Source organism: Elgaria multicarinata, chromosome 3, assembly GCF_023053635.1.
Source record: "Elgaria multicarinata webbii isolate HBS135686 ecotype San Diego chromosome 3, rElgMul1.1.pri, whole genome shotgun sequence".
Lineage (NCBI taxonomy): Eukaryota > Metazoa > Chordata > Lepidosauria > Squamata > Anguidae > Elgaria > Elgaria multicarinata.
Genome location: NC_086173.1, coordinates 163,406,403 through 163,422,286, shown reverse-complemented (window position 1 = coordinate 163,422,286; position 15,884 = coordinate 163,406,403). Strand labels below are relative to the sequence as shown.

Sequence of the window (15,884 nt, the reverse complement as noted above, 5' to 3'; positions counted from 1 at the left end):
TCGATCATTCCCCCCCCCCCCCCCCCCAACAGGTCTCTTTGAAGTGGAGTCAGACAATGTTTCCATCAGGCACATGACAGGAATTTAAAATGTTGGCTTGGTGTGGCTTCTTTGATATGAAGTAAGCTGTACAGGACTCCTGAAGCACTTCCTACACTCCAGGCATTAAAAAGGTTTCTCCATGATGTGGATTCTGTGATGTGAAGTAAGGTGCTGGCCAGAACTGAACTTTTTCCCACATTCCATGCATTTAAATGGCTTCTCTCCAGTGAGTGTTTTTTGGTGGGAAGTAAGGAAAAACATCTGACTGAAACTCTTCCCACACTCCCGGCACTTAAATGGTTTGTCTCCTGTGTGGATCCTTTGATGGGTAGTAAGGTTACTCTTCTGACTGAAGCTCTTCCCACATTCCAGGCATTTTTATGGTTTCTCTCCTGTGTGGCTTCTTTTGTGGATAGTAAGTTGCTGGGACCAATGGAAGGTCTTCCCACACTCCAGGCATTTAAATGGTTTCTCTTCAGTGTGAACTCTTTGATGGGAAGTAAGACGATACTTCTGACTGAAGCTCTTCCCACACTCCAGGCACTTAAAAGGTTTCTCCACGATGTGGATTCTGTGATGTGAAGTAAGGTGCTGGCCAGAACTGAACTTTTTCCCACATTCCATGCATTTAAATGGCTTCTCTCCAGTGTGTGTTTTTTGGTGGGAAGTAAGGAAAAACATCTGACTGTAACTCTTCCCACACTCCCGGCACTGAAATGGTTTCTCTCCTGTGTGGATCCTTCGATGGGTAGTAAGGTGACCCTTCTGACTGAAGCTCTTCCCACATTCCAGGCATTTATATGGTTTCTCTCCTGTGTGGCTTCTTTTGTGGATAGTAAGTTGCTCAGACAAACGGAAGTTCTTCCCACACTCCAGGCATTTAAACGGTTTCTCTTCAGTGTGAATTCTTTGATGGGAAGTAAGACGATACTTCTGACTGAAGCTCTTCTCACAGTTCAGGCATTTAAATGGTTTTTCCGCTGTGTGAGTTCTTTCATGTACAGTAAGGGATGAGCATTGATTGAAGCCCTTCCCACATTCCAGACATTTAAATGGTTTCTCTCCTGTGTGGGTTCGACTATGTTTAGTCAGATCAGAACTCCAATAGAAACTCTTTCCACACTCCAAGCATTGATAGGGTTTCTCCCCTTTGTGCATTCTTTGATGTGTAGTAAGTAAATAACTGTGACCAAAGCTCTTCCCACACTCCAGGCATTTAAATGGCTTCTCCCCTGTGTGCATTCTTTGATGAGAAGTAAGGTGATTATTCCGTCGGAAGCTCGCTCCACATTCCATGCATTGATACGGTTTCTCCCCTGTATGAATCCTCCGATGGAAAGCCAGGTTGCCACTCCGACTGAATGCCTTTCCACACTCCAGACAGGTAAATGGTTTCTCCATTGTGTGAATTCTGCAATGCAAAGTAAGCTTGCCCCTTGAACTGAAGCGGTTTCCACATTCCAGACATTTAAAAGGTTTCTCCCCTGTGTGTATTCTTTGATGTAAAGTAAGGGAATTTCTCAGACTAAAGCTCTTTCCACACTCGAGGCATTTAAAAGGTTTCTCTCCTGTGTGGATCCTTTGGTGTACTGTAAGAGCTTCCCTATGACGGAAGTTTTTTCCACACTTCAGACATTTAAATGGTTTCTCTCCTGTGTGAATTCTTTGATGGGAGTTAAGGTTACCATGAGCACTGAAGCTCTTCCCACACTCGAGGCATTTAAATGGTTTCTCCCCTGTGTGAATTCTGCGATGTACTGTAAGAGCTCCACTCTGACTGAAGCTCTTTCCACACTCCAGACATTTGTATGGTTTCTCCCCTGTGTGAATTCTTAAGTGTATCTTAAGATTTCCACTCTGACTGAAGCTCTTTCCACATTCCAGACATTGAAAGGGTTTCTTTCCTGGGCGTTTTTCCCAATAGTTTGCAAGTTCGGACTTATAAGCAAGGTTTTTTCCACTATCAGGTTTCTTGGTCCTTCCTGACATTTTTTCACGGACTGGTATTTTATGCAAGTCACCATCCAGACAAGCGCTGGATTTATTCCTCTGCTTCTTTCTAAGCTTGTCCTTCTGCTTCTTCATTCTATGCTGATTCCCAAAATTCTTTGCCACGTCTGATACTGTATCACTTTCCCTTTCATTTCCTTCCTCACACTTATTCCCTGCATAATTAAAGAGAGAAACAGAAAGTGAGTGCCAAGAAAAAACGGACTTTAAAATCAAGGACCCAGCCAGACCAACTGCTGTGGAGAACTTCAGAAAGGAAAAGGGATCTCTGACTGCACATGCCTTCAAAGACTTGGTGACCAGGCTGGTCCACTCACAAATTAGGACCTAACCAATGACTTGATATTCACGGCCATTCAAAGGGAGAAAAGTGTTTAGCCACTTCCTCTATGTGCAATAGGAGGGGCACATTAAGATGGTCTGCCCCCAAAGGCTTATGGAATCATGGGGATTCCTGAATGCTCTAGGGGACGCCATGGTCACTGTGGAATGAAGAGACATGATGTGCCATGGACACAATCACTCCTGAATGCCCTCTTCAACACCAGGGAGTTCTGAGCCACACACACCCCGGTTCAACTGAGAGCTCCAATGAAACATGGGAAGGAAAAAAGCTGCAGCACAAGCCACGTAAGACCCATCATGAAAATGGTTCAGCATGCAGAAGAGCACATGATCTTGCCCGCTGTATCCAGCTGAGCTTTTCATGTGGTTATGGGGTTGTGCTCATCAATATTATTATTATTATTATTATTATTATTATTAAATTAGTTCAGTTTATAAGTTATAATCCAGCTTTCCGGCTGAGATATTTAATAAAAGTAAATCAACAGTATAACCAATAACAAAAATAATGAAACATATGAAAAGCATTCTTTTAAAAACAGCATCAAAAATTAGGCACTTAGAAGAGATAATGCTAAAAGGAGGGACGATTCTCTTAAAACACAGCAGTACACTTTTTTCTCTTTTTTTAAAAAAAGGTGAAGCTGGTCCCTGGGACCAAATTCCACACACAGCCTCTCCTAGCTGGCAGGCACCCGATCCACCATCAAACCCCTGCGCCTTTACTTCAAAGGAGCAAAAGTCCCAGGTGTCCCCAAAAGGCACAGACACCTAGAAAATCTTGTGGGGGGCGGTTGCAAGATCGAGATGAAACATCACAGCCAGTCTCTTCCACTAAGGAGGCACCTGATGCACTACACAAACCCGGCACACTGACTCTGAAAACATCAAAAATCCCAAGTGCAGGAAGGTGCTATTGCATTCACGTCCTGCTTTTGGATTTCTCATTTGGCCACAGAATGAACAGAGCACTGGACTAGATAGACCCATGGTCTGATCCAGCACATCTCTTCATTACTTCTTATGAAATAAAACACCATCAAAATGCCAGCACAAGGCCCTTCTTGAGTTGTCCCGTTCTCACCCCGCTCCCTCCTAACATCTGTCAGTCAAGGCAACAGGATCTTACCCAGGGAAGCAGCGAGATTCCCATTATTCTCCCCCATTACTTTCTTTGGCCTGGATCCAGCAAAAACCCACTCCTCCGGGGTGAAATGTTCGGGACCCTTCTTCAGGGACACCAGGAGCTGAAAGAAAGAGGAGGCATTCTTCATGGCAAAACAGTCAGAGAAACAGATGGAAGGTTCATTTTCATATGGATGGATTTACAGGACTCTCATACTACCTTTCAACCATATTTCTAGAATAGTTGGAATACATCAGAGTGAAATCACCTCATAATAAATACAAAAACCTGCAATCAAACATAAGAACGCAGCTGGAAAAGCAGCCATTAAACTAGTTTGTTTCCCATCAAAAGCTGCCTCAATTTCCTGTCTGTGTCTGCCCTCAATCTCTGCAAAGCAAAACTCCATTTTGAACCCACCAGGTCCTTCCCAGTCATTGGCTCAGCAGCACCCAGAGTTTGTATTAGCTTCGAAGAAGCGAGGGAAGGGTAGAAAGCAGGGAACGGCTTTTTATTTATTTACTCAAAATTAATTTTAGGCTGCCTTTAAGGGTAGACAGTAGTGCCTAGGGTGACCATATGAAAAAGAGGAACGGGCTCCTGTATCTTGAACAGTTGCATAGAAAGGGGATTTTCAGCAGGTGCCATTTGTATATATGGGGAACCTGGTGAAATTTCCTCTTCATCACAACAGTTAAAGTTGCAGGAGCCCTGCCCTCTTTTAAATCTGGTCACTCTAGTATGGCTCCTGCAGCTTTAACTGCTGTGATGAAGAGGAAATTTCACCAGGTTCTCCATATATAGAAATGACACCTGCTGAATTCCCTTTTCAATACAACTGTTCAAGATACAGGAGCCCTGTCCTCCTTTTCATAGGGTTACCCTAGTAGTGGCTGCAATGACACCCACCCACCCACCCCAATCCTCTGAAATGCTCCTCCTGCCCCTGTCTAGCGCTGAAGATTCCCTCATTTTAACCCTTATTGGGGGAGCAGAGAAGTTAAAGCCAGCTGCAGATTTCTGGGAGGGAGGGGAAAAGCAAACCCCCTTTGCGGATTAGCACCATTATCAACCCGACCCCCGCCGTAGTGAAACGCACAAGTTGCAACACCAGATCCCCACATCCACCCCACTCATGCCCCCTTGGAAGCCCTCCAAGAGAGGAGCAAGGACATTTGAAAAGCACCCTGTTATATTCACAGTCACACGAGCGGAAATGGTGCCTGTGTTCAGGGGCAGAAGGGTGCAGTCTCAGAGCGAGGCCTCAGGCCTATTCTCCTCTTGCCCTAGATTTCCTTCCTGCCCCCCCGCCCCCATGGCATTTCAATCCCCTCCGGGCCTTCTTCCCTTGTCTCCCCCCTCCTCTTGTGCCCCTCACTTCTGGCAAACACCGCCTCGTCCCCTCCTGCCACCGCAGCCCCTCACCCACCTGCCCCCCATTTCTGCCACCCCCCAGCCTGCCCCTGCCTGGGCCCACGGCCTCCCCACTCGTGCAGCCGCCTCCCTCCCTGCACTCACGCAGGACGAAGCAAGAGCCCTTCTGCCACCCTCCTGCTTCCTCCCCACGGAGCCCGGTTTCGCGGCAGGAAGGAGCTGCGGGTGGGAGGGGGCAGGCCGAGGGGCAGCCTGAAAGGTTCGGGGGTCCTGAGCAAAGAGGGGGAGACGAGCCCTGAAAGGCCTCCAGCCGCCTCGACTGCATCCAAGCGGAGAGACGCCGGAGTTTGGTTTCGCGCCTAAAAGGAAGGGAAGGGCTTAGAAGCCGCCAATGGCTCCGCTTCTTTTATCGACCCAAAACGACCTCTGCGCCACTTGGAAGGGTCGATCCCTTCCGCAAAAGATTCCCCCTCCCCCAAGGATCTCCTAAGTGCCTCCACACACACCCCTCGTGTAAGACGGCGGATTCAGTCATCCGAACCCTCGTTGGGGGTTTCTGGGAGGGAAAAGCAAAGCTCCTGCAGAATGACGCTGCTCTCTGCCTGCCCGGGGTTTTATTTATTTATCTATTGCATTTTTATACCGCCCAATAGCCGGAGATCTCCGGGCAGTTTACAAAAGTTAAAACCGCAATCTCCATTCAAAATATAAAACAAGAAGCATAATATAAAATACAATGTAAAAACAGCCAGGATAAAATCAAGCAGCAGTGCAGGAATCAATACAGATTTAAAATACTAATTATAACACGTTTAAATCGTTGCAAAGTAAGAATAATGGTTTGCATTCTCGCCTCCCGGACAAGCCCATTTTGAACTCACCAGAAGAGCCCTTTTCGCCACAGAGCCAGCTTCAGCCTGGGGGAGAAAGAGGCAGGAAATGGCTTCGGCACCCCCCACCCTCTCTCTAGGGCTGGGGATTCAGACAGTTTAACCCATTTCAAGGAGCTCACAAGGTTCCCAGGAGGGAGGGAGGGAAAAAACATTTGGGGCATCGGAGCCCCCTTCACAATGAGGACAGTGGATTTTTTTTTTTTTTTTGCCATCACACCACATCATTCCTTTTCCCAGTGCAAGGATGTTTCGGTTATCAGCAATAGCTGCACTTTGAATACTCGCTGGCAATGTGATGGGTTTACGGAAAAGAAGCTCCGGCTCCTGTATCTAACAGTTGCACAGAAAAAGGAATAAATGTCCTTTTCTGGACACAGCCTTCTCTGCTGTGGCACCCGGACTGTGGAATGAGTTCCCTAAGGAGGTTCGCTTGGCACCTACATTATATGCTTTTAGACGCCAGGTGAAGACCTTTTTATTCTCCCACCATTTTAACAGTCTATAAATAAATTTTATCTTGGTGTTTTAAATTTGTAATTTTGCATTGTAATTATTAATATTATTATATTATTATTATTTATATAGCACCATCAATGTACATGGTGCTGTACAGAGTAAAACAGTAAATCGCAAGACTCTGCCGCATAGGCTTACATTCTAATAAAATCATAATGAAACAATAAGGAGGGGAAGAGAATGCAAACAGGCACAGAGTAGGGTAAACAGGCACAGGGTAGGGTATTAATTTTTGTGAACCGCAAAGAGAGCTCCGGCTATTGGGCGGTATAGAAATGTAATAAATAAATAAATAAATAAATACATAATTATACATGCAGCACCTGGTGAAATACCCTCTTCATCACAACCATTAAAGCTGTAGGAGTCCTGACCTTGTGACCAGATACAAAGGGGGCCAGGGCTCCTGCAGCTTTAATGGTTGTGATGAAGAGAGAATTTTGCAAGGGTGCTGCATGCAGAAAAATGACACCTGCGGAAATTCCCTTTTCTATACAACTTTAAGATGCAGGAGCCCGGTCCTCTTTTCAATAATTGCCACATCTGCAATTAATTTCCATCACAATGTTTATTCCATGGATCTCTTCCTTTTTTCTCAGGACAATAGGCAGGGGGAAATTGAGAGGGGAGAGGAAATAATTACTCAGTACCTTCTCCAGGTCTTTCTTTTTTCTCCTCAGAGAATTAGGACTGGAATTGGGGGGGTGGGGGTGGAATTTACTCACAGTGCAAGCCTATGAATGTTTACTCATACATTAATCCCACCATATTCAACCTCTTATTTCTTTTATTCCGTATTACAAAAGCAATGCCTTGCAATAAAAAACACACCCAGCTTCATCTTCAAAAACTTCATCTTTTGAATCTTTAGACTACTACTTCACATGCATTCGGTTTCCTAGGTGTACAGGGCCCAGGTGTCTCCGTTTGCTCTTACTTTCCTTACACTAATAATAGCCTACCTGCACTGGTTCAAAGGTAACTGTTTTGTAAAGAAAGTGTTCTGTCTAATCTGAACGTAAAGGAAGCGCTTGTGTAGTGACTCTACCTTGTTTGAAAACAGTTTACCGTTCACTAATTTGAATTTGGCTAATATATGCTGTATTTAAAAACAACAACAACTTAAACTAATCAATATATTATTTATTTCAAAATATATGATTAGGATGGCAGTTTTAATATGAGTTATACCGTCATTTTTCTTTCAGAGATCTTAACATCAGGGACGCAGGAGCCTGCCCACCTAGAAATATGCTTTGCCCCTTCTGTGCCCCCAATTTTTTTTCTGATGCCACCACTGTTCCAAATTGATTTGATAACACACTTGTACTAAGGGAGCTTGCTGATACATTTCCATTCAAAAAATGTTTTGACTAACAGTGGTTTTGATTGTGATATATGGCTGCTACTGGCAGAAGGGATTCATGATCTTGGTCAGTAACCCAGGCTTGGTCAGGTCAGATTTTAGTAATAAGGTCTCTGGAGGACAACTGTTGCCCCTGTGATCCCACGGGGCTTCCTATCCCTATGAACACCCCCAGAATGTTTTCTAGAAAAGGTCCACATGGGTGAAACAGGTGAAAACTGAACTGATACACAAGAGTCAAATAGTCTTTCCAGAGAGTTGTAGGACCCTTGGAAGAGAGCTTACTGCTCACACAGTCAGCACACACAAACCCTGGAAAACTGGATTTCCCCAGTTTTGTATGTTCTGAAGCCTCCTTGAACCAAGCTGAGAATGAGACAAAGGACATGTGTGCCTAGAGACCGCACATTCAAACTGCTTCCCCTCAAAACTGCCTCCCTCCCCCAGGCCTCATCATTATGGCTACATGAATTCAAATACAAGGTGAACTATTGGAATCATCAGCAAATGAAAACGACAATTCCCACCTCCTGAAACGCGATAAAAGATGAATTCTTTTCTTTACTAGTAAATGGGATATGTAACAAAGCCAGGCAGCTGAATGGCTTTGGCCCAAGAATCAAAACAGCTGAATTGTTCATCTTTTAACTAAACTATAGAATTGACCACAAAAATCTGTTTCCCTGCCAAATAAATAGAGTTTTTTTTAACAGGCTGCAGTCCATGAATCCAGAACACCCCATTGTCCAAACACCAGCAACATCAACTTTTGCTGTCTTTTGTATGGGTTAGGTATGCTCTTCTCAGTGTAATCTCGGTAGTCTATGAACACGGTGATCCTTCCTGAACATTCCACCCATACAGTCACCGAAATTTTATCTTCTGGGCTTATTCTGATGTCTGACAAAGCACATGAGCCAATAAGAAGTTATTTCCGCACTCGATGCATTTAAAGAGTTGCTTCATTGTATGAACTCACCTAGATGATATCTCAAAAGCTCTTACTGCAACCAGAACTTTGACAGAGTTTACCATTTTCTAGTGTTATACTCCGATGTAGCAAAAAGCTATTTGATGGGAACATATTTCAAAATATTAGCAGCATTTTGATCATTTCTTCCCAAGAGGGCTCTTTGAAGTGAAGTCAGACATTGTTTCCATCAGGTCTTTTACACACAACAAGAATTCAAAATGTTGGCTTGGTGTGGCTTCTTTGATGTGAAGTAAGCTGTACAGGACTCCTGAAGCACTTCCCACACTCCAGGCATTAAAAAGGTTTCTTCATGATGTGGATTCTGTGATGTGAAGTAAGGTGCTGGCCAGAACTGAACTTTTTCCCACATTCCATGCATTTAAATGGCTTCTCTCCAGTGTGTGTTTTTTGGTGGGAAGTAAGGAAAAACATCTGACTGAAACTCTTCCCACACTCCCGGCACTGAAATGGTTTGTCTCCAGTGTGGATCCTTTGATGGGTAGTAAGGTTACTCTTCTGACTGAAGCTCTTCCCACATTCCAGGCATTTATATGGTTTCTCTCCTGTGTGGCTTCTTTTGTGGATAGTAAGTTGCTGGGACCAACGGAAGGTCTTATCACACTCCAGGCATTTAAATGGTTTCTCTTCAGTGTGAACTCTTTGATGGGAAGTAAGACGATACTTCTGACTGAAGCTCTTCCCACACTCCAGGCATTTAAAAGGTTTCTCCACGATGTGGATTCTGTGATGTGAAGTAAGGTGCTGGCCAGAACTGAACTTTTTCCCACATTCCATGCATTTAAATGGCTTCTCTCCAGTGTGTTTTTTTTGGTGGGAAGTAAGGAAAAACATCTGACTGTAACTCTTCCCACACTCCCGGCACTGAAATGGTTTCTCTCCTGTGTGGATCCTTCGATGGGTAGTAAGGTGACCCTTCTGACTGAAGCTCTTCCCACATTCCAGGCATTTATATGGTTTCTCTCCTGTGTGGCTTCTTTTGTGGATAGTAAGCTGCTCAGACAAACGGAAGTTCTTCCCACACTCCAGGCATTTAAACGGTTTCTCTTCAGTGTGAACTCTTTGATGGGAAGTAAGACGACACTTCTGACTAAAGCTCTTCTCACAGTTCAGGCATTTAAATGGTTTCTCCGCTGTGTGAGTTCTTTCATGTACAGTAAGGGATGAGCATTGATTAAAGCCCTTCCCACATTCCAGACATTTAAATGGTTTCTCTCCTGTGTGGGTTCGACTATGTTTAGTCAGATCAGAACTCCAATAGAAGCTCTTTCCACACTCCAAGCATTGATAGGGTTTCTCCCCTTTGTGCATTCTTTGATGTGTAGTAAGTAAATAACTATGACCAAAACTCTTCCCACACTCCAGGCATTTATATGGCTTCTCCCCTGTGTGCATTCTTTGATGAGAAGTAAGGTGGTGACTCCTTCGGAAGCTCTCTCCACACTCGAAGCATTGAAACGGCTTCTCCCCTGTATGAATCCTTTGATGGCAAGCCAGGTTGCCACTCTGACTGAATGCCTTTCCACACTCCAGACACGTAAATGGTTTCTCCATTGTGTGAATTCTGCAATGCACAGTAAGCTGTCTCCTTAAACCGAAGCAGTTTCCACATTCCAGACATTTAAAAGGTTTCTCCCCTGTGTGTATTTTTTGATGTAAAGTAAGGGAATTTCTCAGACTAAAGCTCTTTCCACACTCGAGGCATTTAAAAGGTTTCTCTCCTGTGTGGATCTTTTGGTGTACTGTAAGAGCTTCTCTATGACGGAAGCTTTTTCCACACTCCAGACATTTAAATGGTTTCTCCCCTGTGTGAATTCTTTGATGGGAGTTAAGGTTACCATGAGCACTGAAGCTCTTCCCACACTCGAGGCATTTAAATGGTTTCTCCCCTGTGTGAATTTTTAAGTGTATCTTAAGACTTCCACTCTGACTGAAGCTCTTTCCACACTCCAGACATTTATATGGTTTCTCCCCTGTGTGAATTCTTAAGTGTGTTGTAAGACTTCCACTCTGACTGAAGCTCTTTCCACACTCCAAACATTGAAAGGGTTTCTTTCCTGTGCATGTTTCCCAATAGTTTGCAAGTTCTGACTTATAAGCAAGGTTTTTTCCACTATCAGGGTTATTGGTCCTTCCCGACATTTTTTCATGAATTGGTATTTCATGGAAGTCACCATCCAGGCAAGCAATGGATTCATTCCTCTGCTTTTTTCTAAGCTTGCCCTTCTCCTTCTTCATTCCGTGTCGATCCCCAAAATTCTTTGCCACAACTGATACTTCATCGCTTTCAGCCAATACTTGATGGACTTCACTTTCATTTCCTGCCTCGCACACATTCCCTGCATAATTAAAGAGAGAAACAGAAAGTGTGCCATGAACAAACGGACTTTCAAATCAAGGACCCAGCCGGACCAACTGCTGTGGAGAACTTCAGAACGGAAAAGATATCTCTGGCTGCACCTGCCTTCTAAGACTCGGTGACCACTCACAAATTAGGCCCTAACCCCTGACTTGATGGTCATGGCCATTCAAAGGGAGAAATGTGTTTAGCCACTTCCTCCATGTGCCCCCAAAGACTTATGGACCCGTGGGGATTTTCCAATAGCCAGAGCCAGCAATGCTGTTGAGGCCCTGGTTGCTCTGTGGAATGGAGAGATGTGATTTGCCATGGACACGATCTCTCCTGAATGCCCTCTTCAGCACCAGGGTGTCCTGAGCCCCCCACCCCCCCGCTGGTTCAGCTGAGAGCTCCAGACAATGAAACATGGTAAGCACAAGCCATGTCATGAAAATCATGACTCAGCATGCAGAAGAGCAGATAATCTTGCCCAATGCATCCGGTTGAGCTTTTCATGTGGTTATGGGGTTGTGCTCATCAATTTATTTATTTATTTATTATTATTATTAATTAGTTTAGTTTATAACTTGCACTCCAACTTTCAGGCTGAGATACTTAATAAAAGCAAATAAACAGTATAACCAATAACAAAAACTAATAATGAAACACATGAAAAGCATTCTTTTAAAAGCAGCATCAAAACTTAAGCACTTAGAAGAGGTAATGCTAAAAGGAGGGACGATTCTCTTAAAATGCAGCCGCAGGCTTTTTTAAAAAAACAACGGTGAAGTTGGTCCCTGGGCCCAAACTCCACACACAGCCTCTCCAATCCACCATCAAACCCCTGTGCTAAATGCAGCAGCCAGACTGCTGACCGGTACATCCTACAATGACCATATAACACCTGGAATTGCACTGACTGCCTGTATGCTTCCGGTCGGAACTCAAGGTGCTGGCAACGACCTTTACAGCCCTAAATGGCTTGGCACCTCAGTACTTGAGGGAACGCCTCTCCCTGTATCTGCCTGCCAGAGACTTGAGATCTGTTGGGGAGCCCTCCTCCACGTCCCACGAACACAAGATATACGCTATGGTGGGACAGGGAAGAGGGCTTTCTCTATGGTAGCAACCCGGCTGTGGAATGCCCTCCCCTTGGAGGCCCGACTGGCGACGGCACTGGCTTCATCATTTTTAACAAAGCCTTTGATGGCTAAATTCACCAAGCCTTCATATAGTTTTAATTGTTTTAATTGGTTTTTACGGTTTTTAAATTATATAGTGGTTTTAGATTAATGGTTTAATTGGTTTTAGTTGTGTATGTTTAATGCTTTTTATTTGTATGATTTTACCTGTACACCACCCTGAGATCCTTGTGATATAGGGCGGGATACAAATGTTATAAAATAACAACAACAACACTGCCTTTATACAAAAGCGAGACTTGAAATACGAGACTTGAAATACTGTGTACAGTTCTGGTCATGCCTAAAGGAAAATATTGTATAGCTGAAAGAAATGCAGAAAAAGGCAGCTAAAATGATCAAGAGCATGTTACCTAGGAGGGAACGTTACAATAGCTCAGATTGTTTAGTTTGGAAAGAAAGGAGGCTAAGGGGAGACCTGATAGTTAAATTATGGAATTCACTAGCACAAGATGTAGTGATGACGTGGGATGGCTTTAAAAAGGAGTTGGATAAATTCCTGGAGGTGGAGGCTATCAGGGGCTACTAATCCTGATGGATATGTGCTACGTCCAGGATCACAGGCCGTAATCATATGTACACCATTTGCTGAGGAACATGGGCAGGAAGGTGCTATTTCATTCACGACCTGCTTTTGGATTTCCCATTTGGCCACAGTGTGAACAGAGCACTGGACTAGATGGACCCTTGGTCTGATCCAGCACATCCCTTCATTACTTCTTATGAAGTAAAATACCATCAAAAACCCAGCACAAGGCCCTTCCTGAGTTGTCCCGTTCTCACCCCTCTTCCTCCTAACATCTGTCAGTCAAGGCAACAGGATCTTACCCAGGGAAGCCGAGAGATTCCCATCTTTCTCCTCCATGACATTCCTTTGGCCTGGATCCAGCACAAACCCACTCCTCCGGGGTGAAATGTCCAGGACCCTCCTTCAAGGACACCAGGAGCTGAAAGAAAGAGGAGGCATTCCTCATGGCAAAACAGTCAGGGAAACAGATGGAAGGTTCATTTTCACATTTATGGATTTACAAGGTTCTCATACTGTTAGCATAAGTGACTCCATTTTAAAAAGGAAACTGTGAAGCAGCCATTATGCAGCAAGCGAGGTGCCACGTACCCAAGGGTGTCTCCTTGTATCTGTCTTATCTACCAAAAACACGAGCCTCTGGCTCCGACACGAAGGTTAGTTTACAGTAGAGCAAAGGGGTTATTTAGCTAAGATTAGGAAGACCGTTATGCCCCAGTGTTACGTTCTGATTGGTTCATGCTGTTACTAAGCGCTGCCCTTTGCAGGTTACATATGCTTTACCGAATGTCTTGCTTCTTTGTCTGACTGCTCGCCTTCAGAGACCAAACCTTGATTAATAATCAATAAAGTGCTTTTGAACCCTCTGTCGCTGAAGTGTGGAGTCGTGCTTAGGGGCTGATTGGATCCCGTCCGTAGGGCGAAGAACTGGTCTAACAATACTACCTTTCAACCATATTTCTAGGACAGTTGGAATACATCAGAGTGAAATCACCTCATAGTAAATACAATACAAAAACCTGCAATCAAACATAAGAACGCAGCTGGAAAAGCAGCCATTAAACTAGTTTGTTTCCTGTTAAAAGCTGCCTGAATTATCTGTCTGTCTCCCCACAATCTCTCCATCCATCTGCCTGGAGTTTTGCTTCTGCTACAAAGCAAAACTCCATTTTGAACCCACCAGGTCCTTCCCAATCACTGACTCAGCAGCACCCAGAGTTTGATTTAGTGAGGGAGGGGAGGAAAGCAGGAAATGGCTTGTTTTATTTATTGACTCAAAATTATTTTTAGGGGGTAGACAGTAGTGGCTGCAATGATGCCCCCCCCAAGAAAAATCCTCCAAAATGCCGCTCCCGCTCTTGTCTAGCACTGCAGATTCACTCGTTTTAACCCTTATTGTGAGAGCAGACAAGTTAAAGCCAGCTGCAGGTTTCTGGGAAAGAAGAAAAAGCAAGATTAACACCGTTATTTACCCGCCCCCTCCATAATGAACCCCGCAAGTCCCAACACCAGATCCCCAACCCCACCCCACTCATGCCCCCTTTAACCCCTCCAAGACAGGAGCAATGACATTTGAAAAGCACCCTGCTATATTCACAGTCACACAAGCGGAAATGGTGTGTGTGTATGTGTTATTATTATTATTATTATTATTTATTTATTTATTTATATAGCACCATCAATGTACATGGTGCTGTACAGATTACACAGTAAATAGCAAGACCCTGCCGCATAGGCTTACAATCTAATAAAGTTGTAGTAAACAATAAGGAGGGAAAGAGAATGCAAACAGGCACAGGGAAGTGTAAACAGGCACTGGGTAGGGTGAAGCTAACAGTATAGAGTCAGAACAAACTCAATATTTAAAAGCTATAGGGAACAGAAATGTGTTCAGCAGTGGCTCCACTCTTAGTAACATAGCAAGGCCTCAGGTCTATTCTACTCTTTCCCCTCCTGCCCTAGATTTCCTTCCTGCCCCCCACATGGCATTTCATTCCCCCCCCCCCCACACACACACTTCCCCTGTCTCCTTCGTTGTTCTCGGTTCCCCTGTCTTCTCCCTCCTCTAGCAGCCCCTGACTTCTGGCCACCGCCGCTCCTCGCCCACCTGCCCCCACCCCAATTTCTGCCACTCCCAACCTGCCCTGCCTGGGCCCACCGCCTCCCCACTCTGCAGCCGCCTCCCTCCCTGGACTCACGCAGGATGAAGGAAGCGGAACTTCTGCCACCTTCCTGCTTCCTCGCCGCGGAGCCCAGGGTCAAGGAAGGAAGGAGTTGCAGGGCCTGCGGGTGGGAGGGGGGCCGGCCGAGGGGCAGCCTGAAAGCTTCGGGGGTCCTGAGCAGAGAGGGGCAGACGAACCCAGGGTGACCCTATGAAAAGGAGGACAGGGCTCCTGTATCTTTAAAGCTGTATAGAAATGGGAATTTCAGCAAGTGTCATTTGAATGCATATAGCACCTGGTGACACTTTGTCTTCATCGTAACAGTTAAAGCTGCAGGAGTCCTGCCCTCTTGACCAAATACAAAAGAGAGAAGGGCTCCTGCAGCTTTAACTATTGCGATGAAGAGGGAATTTCACCAGATGCTGTATGCATATAAATGGCAGCTGCTGAAAATCCCTTTTCTCTACAACGGTTAAAGATACAGGAGCCTTGTCCTCCTTTTCATATGGTCACCCTACTCCAGCCACCACCTCAGTTGCATCCAGGCGGAGAAAGCCCAGAATTTGGTTTCGCGCCGGCTGGGAAGACGCGAAAGGATCCGTTTCCTTTATTGACGCAGAACACACACACACACCCCAACCCTCGTGTAGGAGGGCGGATTCATTCATCTGAACCCTCGTTGGAGGTTTCAGGGAGGGAAAAGCAAAGCCCCTGCAGAGGGATGCTGCTCTCTGCCTGCCCGGGGTTTTGCATTCCCGCCTCCCCCAAAGCCCGTTTTGAACTCACCAGAAGAGCCCTTTTAGCTAGAGTCACCTTCAGCCTGGGACTCAAGCCCAGGAGGAAAGAGGGAGGCAGGAAATGGCTTCCGCAGCCCCCTCCCCTTCTTCCCAGATGCCCCCCCCCTCTTTTCGGCCAGGGATTCAGACAGGAGCTCACAAGGTTCCCCGGAGGGAGGAAAAAGCCAATTGAGGCATCGGAGCCTCCTGCAGAATT

General features: G+C 45.2%; 1 protein-coding gene across 1 annotated transcript; it reads right to left on the bottom strand.

The window, feature by feature from the left end:
- Positions 1–420: 420 nt before the first annotated feature.
- Positions 421–13,127, bottom strand: LOC134395724 (zinc finger protein 208-like). Its single transcript, XM_063121885.1, has 4 exons — positions 13,032–13,127; positions 9,004–11,002; positions 1,595–1,909; positions 421–1,426 (listed from the first exon to the last, which is right to left on the bottom strand). Exons 1-4 carry the CDS (start codon positions 13,066–13,068, stop codon positions 421–423), a joined length of 3,357 nt encoding a protein of 1,118 aa, XP_062977955.1. The 5' UTR covers positions 13,069–13,127.
- Between the last annotated feature and the right edge of the window lie 2,757 nt (positions 13,128–15,884).